Source organism: Sinocyclocheilus rhinocerous, unplaced genomic scaffold (genome assembly GCF_001515625.1).
Source record: "Sinocyclocheilus rhinocerous isolate Xijiao unplaced genomic scaffold, SAMN03320098_v1.1 scaffold1183, whole genome shotgun sequence".
Lineage (NCBI taxonomy): Eukaryota > Metazoa > Chordata > Actinopteri > Cypriniformes > Cyprinidae > Sinocyclocheilus > Sinocyclocheilus rhinocerous.
This window is the reverse complement of record NW_015625028.1, coordinates 398,885-410,498: the sequence shown is the minus strand read 5'-3', so window position 1 is coordinate 410,498 and position 11,614 is coordinate 398,885. Positions and strand designations below refer to the sequence as shown.

Genomic DNA, 11,614 nt, shown 5'->3' with positions numbered 1-11,614 from the left:
CGTACAGTCGCTGATTCAGAAGCGCGGTTCCTTTCATCTATTGTCACTATTTCCCCTTTTTTTTTTTTTTTTTTTTTTTGCATATTTGTATTATTCAATTTTTATTTTTGAAGAATTTTTGCATGCAAACAAAAATACAAGCTTGACATGTTTTCTTCCAAACCCTGTGCTGAACATCCCGACCCTAAATGTTTGAACCGTGGTGGTACGTCTAAAATAATATAGTGCTTATATGTGTGTTATAAGCACTGTATTATTTTAAATTAAATAATATATCTGCGCTTGTGTTTCAGAAATTTGGTAGAATATGCTTGAGGTTGGTGTACACTAGCAAACTGGGCCACATATTGTTTAAAAAATGAAAATCTCTGTTTTAGGAGTGTTAGTTTAAGGTTTTGATGTAATTATTGTGTTTCTCTTCATTTGACAACAGTAGAAATGCATTCACAACCAAACACTACAAACCAGACAAGCTCAGCAGTGTTTGCAGTTCATCTGATCTTCCTAAACTTCAGGAGCCGTCCATTGAGACTTTATGAACCCCTGCAGCTTTTATCTCCAGCTTTATGACTGTAATAACCCGATTTATGGAAGATAAACCCGTGTTGAAGGTGTGACGTCCTGTAAATGCAAACACACACACACACACACTGGAGCGGTTAGGATCATTCATTATTAATCAAAGAAAGCAGCTCGAGTGTTCAGTGTGGTTCGGTCTGGGTTTCTGAGAGTTTGTCCATGCTGTGCAGAAACACACGTCCATCTGCTGGATGTTTCAGACGTCGAGCGTCTTTATTTAGCATGTTTAAAGTAGAGCTCGCGGATGAATATGCAAGGAGTTCATCTCGACGCTTGTTGTCTGAAACTGATGTCGCTCTTTAATATTAATTCAGTTTGCTGTGGTCGTGTTTCTCGCACTAAAAGCCCCGTTGGCTTGTATAACAAGCGTTTAGCTGCAGTGTTTGCCCTGAAATCCTGATGACTAATCGAGCTTGGGTTTCCAGTTCCTCCTGAACTCGTGACGTCAGCGTTCCCGGAGCGCGGAGGCTTTCTCCTGCTCAGTGTTGCCAACTAATTTTCAGGGGAAGTTGCTAAAGGAAGGTCGATTTGTTGCTAAAAGTTGCTAAATGACGTTGTGATGTCATTGCGCGATGACGTCATTACGCAATCACAACGCAAAATTGTGTCACTACATCAAATCTCTGCAAAAATATATTTTATATGTTAATGTAGATTTGTTCGTAAAATAATATAAATGCATAATATATATAAATAATTATTTTTATATACAACATTGAACACTTTTGAACGATTAAATTTTTGAACGATTACAAGTTTTTTTATTAGCTAGTAAACTAGTAAAACTACACATTCTGAACAATTATAGTTTTAAGCAGTGTATTAGTAAACCCGAAGACTCGAGATGAACTAATCAATTCTCTTTCCGGCTCAGACTGCATTGGTTAAACTTATGGGGCTGTCACATGATGAACGAATGACTCGAAAAACCCGAAGACTCGAAACAGGTGAACTACTTGACTAATTCCAGTACAGAACCTATAGGATGTTGCGCATGCGCGACTGAACGAATCACTCCCCGAGACGACTCGTTCTTCCCGAGTCACATTAAAGATTCGTTCAAAATGAACGAATCGTTCAAGAACGACCCATCACTACGTGCTTTCTTCCTTTTGTTGCCGTGTACGTTTCACAATGAATTAAGCACTAATGTCACAATATTTCGCTTCCGTTGCACAAGCACAAGAGCGAGTGACGATAGGTTTCGGCCTCTTTTGTTGTGCAGCCGTCAGTGTTGAGGAGTGAATAACTTAACTAGCAATATTTTCAGTCGCTGTTTGAAAGCATTAGTGTTTCCGGTGTAGCGTGACCTGATGCTGCAGCAGTGCAGGAGTTGTTCGTTCGTTCGTTCGTTCGTTTGTTGTGTTGCAAGCGCAGCTTTACAGTCGAGTGAACTGAAGCAATAATCAAACCCACTGCGAGTGATTTACCCGCATTGTAGAGCGTTGTAATAGATGTTAAATAAGTTGATATTTGTTTAAATACTTGAATCTAAATTTAAAATACTATATATGGAATAGTAGCCACATAACATTTAGTGTAATTAAATTAATATAATATATGGACACTGTATTTAAAGGGATAGTTCACCCAAAAATGAAAATGTGATGTTTATCTGCTTACCCCCAGGGCATCCAAGATGTAGGTGACTTTGTTTCTTCAGTAGAACACAAACGGAGATTTTTAACTCAAACCGTTGCAGTCTGTCAGTCTTATAATGCAAGTGAATGGGAATCACGGCTTTGAGAGGGTTTGCTTTACGGCGGATCGCAGACTTATAAGTGCATTACCACCACCTATCTCTCAAATGGACCATTGACACTATCTACAATCTCAATTAGGAAAAGCTTCTTGCATTATTATGCTGTTACATTTTGATTATATATTCAGTGGCGTGTGTGTGTGTGTGTGTGTGTGAGGGTGTGTGTGTGTGAGTGTGTGAGTGCGTGTGTGTGTGAGTGAGTGAGTGAGAGAGAGAGAGAGAGAGAGTGTGTGTGTGTGTGTTCGTGTTTGTGTGTGTGTGTGTGTGACTGTCGTCTGGTCAATAGCTGCTTCAGATTGTTATTGATCCGTATGGCAGAAGCTCTTGTCAGAAGAGCCTGTATTTCAGGAGCCGGCGAGAGTGTGACTGTAAATAATGCGCTCGCTAACCTTCCCTGACCCTCAGAAACGACACACACACCTGTTTATTCATGTGCTGTTATTCTATCTCGATAAAGCCGCGCTTCACCACACCACTAAACTGCATCAGTCCCATTAGAATGGATTGAAAGCTGTTATGATATTGTGTCATGGTGTACTGAATTGGATTGAATTGTGTTGGCAGGCTCTTCAATCTGACTCTGAAGAAGCTGGTGATGCTGAAGGAGCTGGATAAAGATCTGACGTCTGTGGTCATCGCTGTCAAACTGCAGGTGAGGCATTCTTTTACTCGTTCTTCTCGCTCAACATGAAACATAAATCAACTCTGTTCACTTAAATGCACATTCTGGGCATATTGTGCACGTCATAAAATGGAATGATTTCTGAAGGATCATGTGACACTGAAGACTGGAGGAATGATGCTGAAAATACAGCTTTGATCACAGAAATAAATTACATTTTAACATATATTCACCTAGAAAACATTTATTTGAAATTGTAATAATATTTCACAATATTTCTGATTTTACAGTATTTTAGATCAAATAAATGCAGCCTTGATGAGCACAAGAGACTGCTTTCAAAAACATAAAGAAATCTTACAGTCCTCTAATTGTGTTTTCTGCTGTCTTACGCAGATCTGGAAGACGAAGCGCTTCCCGCGTCTAATGATGTTTATTCACCATCTGTCTGTCCTCTCGGTTTCTCTTTCAGGGCTCAAAGCGGATCCTCCGTTCCAATGAGATCCTCCTGCCATCGAGCGGCCAAACGGAGACAGACCTGCAGCTCACGTTCTCCTTACAGGTGAGTGTCAGCACAGTCTCTTCACGTGCGTATGGCCTCAAACTAACACTCACAGTCGTCTCTGTGTCCTCTCAGTATCCGCACTTCCTGAAACGAGACGCCAACAAGCTTCAGATCATGCTGCAGAGGAGGAAGAGGTACAAGAACAGGACCATCCTGGGCTACAAGACGCTGGCGCTCGGCCTCATCAACATGGCTGAGGTGAGGCGCAGACAGACGCAGCACAGCTCTGACTCGTTCCTGTGTTAACTGATGATTGCTGGTGTTGTCAGGTGATGCAGCACCCCACCGAAGGCGCTCAGGTTCTGGGTCTGCACAGTCAGCTGAAGGACGTGTCCGTCCCGGTGGCTGAGATCCGGGTTTATTCTCTGTCCAGTCAGCCCATCGACCGCGAGGGACCCAAAGCCAAGATGAACGGTGAGACACCAGCGACTTTACTGGTTTGGTGTAGCGGTTAAAAGCGACTGACCAATCAGAATGAGGTATTCCAGAGTCATGTGACTGTAATCTGCAAGTTCAGTGTAAGTAAAGTGAATGAAATGAATGTATAATGTTGCTCATGCTTTCTCTGTGGTTTTCTTGGGCTCAGATCGTTCTCCAGACATTGATAACTACTCCGAGGAAGAGGAGGAGAGTTACTCATCTGAGCAGGAGGGCAGCGACGACCCCGTTCATCATGTAGGTCAACTGTGTGTGTTAAATCAATTATTCAGTTTTTAATGAATACATTTATGTTTGTATACAAATTTTCATTTTTTTTTTTCAAATAAATTAATCTTAAAGACTTTTTTATATTTTTTTATTAAAATTTTTTTTTTACACACACACACACACACACACACACACACACACTGGATCACTGCATTAATGAATATGAACGACCGCACTGAGCTCCATTTAACACACACCATTACCATTAAAGAGGCCACTTTTCTAGCATTGTATCTTAGTTCAAATAAAACAAATGCTCAGATGAATCACAGTGTGATCAGGAATGCGCATTAAGTCTGAAAATAGGATTAGTTTTGATTTGATGTTGACTTTAAGCTTTATACTGGCAGATTTTATACAGTATTTTGTCTGAATTTTGTTGTAAATGTTTTATTGCTTTTTCTTTCTCCAGCAACCGAACATCAAGCAGAAGTTTGTGGCTCTGCTGAAGAGGTTTAAGGTGTCAGATGAGGTAACGTTTGCTTTCTCACTGAAATATGACTGTGATCATGCTGCTGTGACCTTATTATTTTCTGTCAGTCACACCTCTGTCTTTTAGTCCCACACCTGAACATTCGCACCTGGCCCGAAAAAAGACTGGAAAATGCAAATGCATTTTTGGTGCACTATCCCTTTAAATATTGAAATGATCATAAATGTTGCATGGCACTAAAAGTACTAAAACAACAAAGACTTTTAACAAAGTTTACTTTATTTTTTTTTTATTTAAAAACTTTTCAAAATTTAAAATTGTCATCATTTATTGACCCTCGTGTCACTCCATTTTTGTTGTTACTGTTAACAAAATCTACAGCTAAATCTATGAAATAATAAAATATCATATTAGATTAAAAACTTAAGACATTTAAATGGAAATTGGAAACATTGCCTTAACAACTAACTTAAAAATAAAATAAGTTCAAGATGAAGTACTAAAATTACTAAAACTGAAATAAAGAAAATTTTAAGCTTAAGAGAAATATATATAAAAAAAATCAATAAAAGCACAACAGAATGACTAAAATTAAAATGAAAACTGAAAAAATGCAAAACTGAATTCAGTTCATAATAGTAATACTAGCATTATATGTTCTTATACCTTTTATGTATAGATTTATTTAAATACAATTTGCATATCTGTAAATAATTTTAAGTTTGGGGCAGACTATCTCTTTAAAAACCTATGAAAATTTGAAATGCTGTCTTGGCAACTAACTGAAATAAAATAAGCTTAAAGTGAAGTACTGAAATGACTAAAACTGAAATAAATATAATGCTAAATAGAAATATAAAAAAATAACTAATAAAAATGACGAAAGCACATAATAAAATTAAAATGCAAAAAATAAAACGAAAAAAAAATGCACAGTTCATAACAGTGATACCAGCATTAAATGTTATTATACATTTTATTAAATACATTTTTTATAAATGTGACCCTGCCTGTGAAAACCCAGCTAAAGTCATTTTTTTTGTGTTTTACTGTTTTCCACATAAATCATCCTTCATAAAGATGTAGAACACTCTATGAAAATATAACCTTTATATCTTTAATACTGACAGAGTAAGGCCATGTCAAAGATTGAAATCATAGTGAAATTAATGGTTGAAATCAAACTTTGATGCTTGCTATCTCATAATTAGATTGTGAGACTTTAGCCTGGATTTCACAGACAGGGTCACAAATATTGATAAAAATCTGTTTCATTCCGTTCAACACCTTTTCATTCTGGGAAAGATGGGGAAAAAATGTGAATTTCTTGAATGAGAGCCTGCTGCTCTGCTGTCGTATATGGGATATTACTGTATTTGAATCTGCAGGTGCTGACTGAAGCGGTGTGTTGTGTGTGGTGCAGGTGGGTTTCGGGCTGGAGCACGTGTCCCGTGAGCAGATCCAGGAGGTGGAGGAGGATCTGGATGAGCTCTATGACAGTCTGGAGATGTACAACCCCAGCGACAGCGGGCCGGAGATGGAGGAGACCGACAGCATCCTCAGCACTCCCAAACCCAAGCTCAGGTAACACACACAGCTGTCTGTCTGTCTGCGGCGCCCCCTGCTGCTCACTGCACAGCCTCTGCCCTCCTCACCTCACCCTCAGCTGCTGTAGAGATTCAGTGGGTACTCACAGAAACTTCTGTTAAACACACAGTAACATTCTAAAACGGAGAGTTCCGGTCCTTGATTCTGATTGGCTGAGCCACGTTCGAAGCTGTTGTAAATGACTCTACAAAGTAACATACACCTTTGTTTACGTTTGTGTGTTGCTCGGCAACCACTTCGTTGGAACCACAACTGATTCTGAGGCTGCGTCCTCAATCCACTCCCACACAATTTTTTAGGATTTATTTAAACAGTTAAGCCCCGTTCACACCAAGAACGGTAACTATAAAGATAACGATATTAGCGTCCACACCAGCGAACGATATCGTCTGTTTATTCTAAGCGCACGTGCGTCTGTCGCTTTAAATTCTCGAGCTTGTTACAGCAGGATGGATTCTGATTGGCTGTCAATTTTTTATCGTTCATCAGCTGGGAAAAAATCGTTCTGAAAGTGACTCCAATGATATCGTTTCTCTTCGTCTTTATCGTTATAGTTGTGGCGTGGACTCTGCTATTCTTTAATATTGAGAACGATTTTTAGAACTATATCTTTATCGTTATCTTTATAGTTATCGTCCTTGGTGTGAACGGGCCTTTAGGATGTTGAAGGAATAGTTCAGGCAAAAAGTAATTATTTTTGGTCATCATTTACTGACCCTCATGTCACTCCAAACCCATGTGACTCGTTCTTTCTTTCGTGAAACATAAAAGATGATGTTTTGTGGTTAGGAGCCCGTGTTGTTATTATTAACGAAAACTAAAACTATCAAAAATTGACTTTGGCAATTGAAATAAAATATAAATTTTAGATGAAAAACTTAAATTAAAAAGAAAAAAAAAGACAAATGTTGTTAAAAAGTGTTATTTTGTTTTGTAAGTACTAAAATTACTCAAACTAAAATAAAAAAAAATAAAAATTGAAGCTAAACAGAAATATAAAAACTAGTAAAAATCTCAAAAGCACATCAAATGACTAAAATTAAAATCTGAAAATCCAAAGGTCGAAAATTCGGTTCATAATAGTAATATTAGCATTGTACGTTCTTATAACTCTTATTTAAAAATTCTTATAAATATTTATTTATGTTTTTACAGGCAACACACTGGTTTAGTTCATGTCTTGATTTGAAAGAATTTCTCAACTTTAAAAATGAAACAAAATGGCAAAGAAAATATTTAGTTGTGTTAACATGCAAACTGTTAATGTTAATGAAGTTACAATATGGTTTAGATGAAAGCATTTAAGTTATACATTTTAAATATGAAATCCAAAATTAATTAAAATATAAATTAGATAAAAACTTAAACTTAAATGAAAATTAGACAATTGTACGTTTTAAGTTGAAGTACTAAAATTAAATTAAAAGTGAAATAAAAATAAATGAAAAAAACTAAATAGAAACGTTACAAAAAATTACTAAAACTAAAAATTTAAATGAAAACTGAAACTATATAAAAAAAAAAAATTATAATGCAGATTCTGAATGCATTAATACGAGGCATCAGAAAGAACAGAAATCACCATAAAAGGAGATGATAAGATGTGCGCTGAAGTTTGATGATCTTCTGGATGTTCACTGTCTTTAAAGTCTGCTGTCTACTGAATGAGTTCTTCAGAAAGCTGGAGTGTGCAGCATGCGTTTGAGCCGAGGCTGAAGCAGTGTTCGCTGATTCAGGACTTTTTTGTGCTCCCTTAATCTTTGATCACAGACAGATGAACAGAAATGAGTGACGAGCCAGTGCTGTTAAAATAACACACTCTTTGTGTATTTATGCTTTAACAAATCTTTCTCTCCGTGTGCGTTTCGCAGGCCGTTCTTCGAGGGAATGTCCCAGTCGAGCTCTCAGACAGAGATCGGCAGCTTGAACAGTAAAGGCAGTCTGAGCAGAGACCCCTTCAGCCCCGTGAGTACAACGACAGCACCAGATATCATCACAAAACTACACCGTGTCCAGCCAGAGCTCCTCAACACTCCCCACACGAACCCAAACTGACATCTCAGACCAAGCAGGCTCTTTTTAGCAGTGTAAAGAGAGTGCAAAGCACGCCTCTGTATATTAAACTGGGACAGAAGAAGTTTTTTTAACATCAAAACATTCATGAATTAGTCTTCATTAAACTGATCTTTTCTCTCTGTAACAATGTCCTTTGAAGGTACGTTTTTATCTGTTTTGGTTTTTTCATATCAGGGCGAGCTAAAACTAAACTCAAACACTGTCTGAGACCGACGCAACATAAAAATATCATTTTTATTTACTGATTTTTTTCGTATTTAGTTGGCTATTGACCACTAGGATTGTAGGAAAAGTGTTCAAACTTTATTGTTCTCCTTATCATTTTTGGTTTTCACTTTAATTCTAATGAAAGTTTTAGTAATTTTGTTGTGTGTTTTTGTCGTGTTTTTATATTTTCATATGTCTGTATTGTTTTATTTATTAGTTTTAGGTTATTTAGTTTTAATTATTTTAGTACTTATAAGTTAAACCAAATGTCGATGAGAAGGGTGAGTAATTTTAGAATATATTTCTGTTGTGATTTTATATATATATATATATATAATATTAGTGCTGTCAACAATTAAGCACATCCAAAATAAAAGTTTTTGTTTACATAATATATGAGTGTATATAACTCATAATATATATATATATATATATATATATAAATACACACACATGCATGTTTAAGAACATATAAGAAAAATGTTATGTTTATATATTAAACATATTTATATATAATATAAAATATAATAATATAAATATATAAATGTATATACATGTAAATATTTTCAAAATATATACTGTATGTATGTGTATTTATATATACATAGTAAATGTACACATACATATATTATGTGAACAAAAAACTTTTATTTTAGATGCGGTTAATCGTGATTAATCGTTTGACAGCACTAATTAATATTTTATATTAATATTTTATTTTATATTTAGATTACTCTAGACCACTAGGACTATAGCAAAGGGTTCAAACTTTTTTGTTCTCTTCACCATTTCATGTTTATCTCTGTCTGTATTTTATAACATAATTAAAAAATGTATGATTTATTTGGATGTAGGCACTAGGATTGTACAAAAAGTTTTTTGTTTTTTTTGCTTTTTTCTATATCAACTCTCAAATATCAATAAGGAGGCCCAAAGTAAAATAAAAGACTGGCCACCAAAAATGGAGAATATCGTGACGAATGAGAATGATGTGTATTTAGAAGTATAACAATAAGAATCGTGATGGCAGCTGTGGTGTTAAAGTGCCCCTATTATGCCATTTTTACGGTTCCTAATATTATTTTGGTAGTCTCCTACAATAGGATCACATGCATGCAAGGTCAAAAAACTATGCAATATGCATTTAATATCACCTCATTTTCCAGCGATTCTCAAACGATTCGTTAGAAGCAGTTCAAAGATTCAGTCTCTCTAAGCCCCTCCTTTCCGTGAGCCTGCTCTGCTCTGATTGGTCAGATGGCCCAGTCTGTTGTGATTGGTCTACGGCGTACAGCTGTGTCGGAAACGATATGCCTATTTCAATAGTTCTGCATTTTGAACGATTTATAGAAAATATAAGCATCTATTATTTATCATACTTACAGGTTGTGATTCAGTGTAGCAGCTGGTCCAAATAAACAGGACACTGATCCATCTTTCAAGAGCAAGCGTTTTGTGAATCCCGCATTGAACTCTTTAGAGAATTAGAGAAGCAGTCGTCAGTAAAATGATGTGTTTGTGGGCGGGGTCAAGTTATTCGCGGTCAGCCAACGTAGAACATAGGCGCGCATTATGCTAATGTGTTACCCAGTGACGTGTAGCCGTCACGGAAGTGGGATTCGAATTACTAACGACTCGTTTAGGCGATTCTTTCTTTTTGGGAGATAATAACTTTATTTATCGTTACATCTTTGCAGATCGTTTGCATTCACATACAGCTACATTACACACTGCATGAAAGGCAATATTGGAAATGGCATAATAGGGGCACTTTAAAGGATGGGCGGCTCGCTGCGTGTCGAACATGACCCTCCAGCTCTGCCAGGGCTCGATCGTTTACAGGCCGCAGTCCAGATCATGCAGCCTGATGCACAGACCCTGCTCCTCAGACGTGTGTGTGAGTGTTTAGTTGGAGTGAGTGATTGTAGTTCCTGTGTGTGTCCAGCAGGGCGAGCAGCCGGCGTCAGATAAACTCAAACACTCACGGAGCCGCAACCTGGACGAGCCGCTGTCTGAGACCGACACGCTGGTGAGACGCTGCACTACAGATTCACACACATATATACAGCAGCGCCTAAAGCAAAAGTCAAAACATTCTTATTTTAGTGCCATTTATGCATTACGATTTTGTTTTTATATTTTCTGTTTTCAGTTTAATGTTGGTTAAAGTTTTAGTAATTTTGTTTTGTGTTTTTGTCTTTTTTTCAAAATGTCTATATAGATTTTATTAATTTTGATTTGTTATTTTTTTATTTTGTTTTAGTTGTCTTAGTACTGAACGAAAATGTAGCTGAAATAAAATAAGTTTACTTTTTTACATTTTTTTTTTTCCAAGTAACAAAAATGTTTGGTTTTTTATGGTTTTAGTTTCAGTTGCTTCAAAATGCATGCATATGTTTACATTATATGAGGAAAAAAATCGAACCACGTCATTTTTTAAGAAAGATTGTACAAGTAAAACACCTAAAAAAAAGGTGTTTATTAAACTAAAACACCAGTTTATTTAAAGTTAAATGCACAAATCATCACATTTACACGCTGTCCAAATACTCCTGGGCTCAATCTGTTTTTGCATGATTTAAATTCTTTCAGTTGTTATGATGTGTTAATGCTCTTTTGTGTTGAATATGTCTATGTTTTGTAGGAACTGAATGATCAGGAGTTGTTCAGTGATGTCGGACCCTCTATAACAGTGTCTGTGGCTGAAAAACCACGAACACCCTTAAAAACCAGCAAGAATGAGCTTCAGTCCATGCCGTCACCCAGGTAATATATTATAATATTATATAATAGAATGTGCACTACTGTTCTTATGTAGTTATGTCATTTATAATGTTACTAGGTTAGAAACAAGGTCAAATAATGCAGAGAACACAAAGCCCAAGTTTGATTGTGTGTGTGTGTGTGTGTGTAGGTTGGATGGAGGACACACACCCCATAAGCGCAGCACTCCTGTGAAAGACCGACAGCTCTCCAAACCGCTGAGCGAACGAGCCAACAGCTCTGACAGCGAGAGGTCGCCTGAGCTCGGACACAGCACACAGGTGCCAGGGC

The 11,614-nt window shown here is 36.8% G+C and overlaps 1 protein-coding gene across 1 annotated transcript in view; it reads left to right on the top strand.

Annotated features, from left to right (window-relative positions):
- pacs1 (phosphofurin acidic cluster sorting protein 1) overlaps positions 1–11,614 on the top strand; it is a 50,222-nt gene that overhangs the window by 27,285 nt on the left and 11,323 nt on the right. Inside the window, exons 2-12 of the mRNA XM_016562714.1 lie at positions 2,906–2,993; positions 3,436–3,525; positions 3,601–3,726; positions 3,798–3,942; positions 4,115–4,203; positions 4,640–4,708; positions 6,093–6,253; positions 8,149–8,242; positions 10,509–10,589; positions 11,205–11,326; positions 11,475–11,604. Coding sequence (XP_016418200.1) covers positions 2,906–2,993; positions 3,436–3,525; positions 3,601–3,726; positions 3,798–3,942; positions 4,115–4,203; positions 4,640–4,708; positions 6,093–6,253; positions 8,149–8,242; positions 10,509–10,589; positions 11,205–11,326; positions 11,475–11,604 — 1,195 coding nt within the window. The remainder of the gene's footprint in view (positions 1–2,905; positions 2,994–3,435; positions 3,526–3,600; positions 3,727–3,797; positions 3,943–4,114; positions 4,204–4,639; positions 4,709–6,092; positions 6,254–8,148; positions 8,243–10,508; positions 10,590–11,204; positions 11,327–11,474; positions 11,605–11,614) is intronic.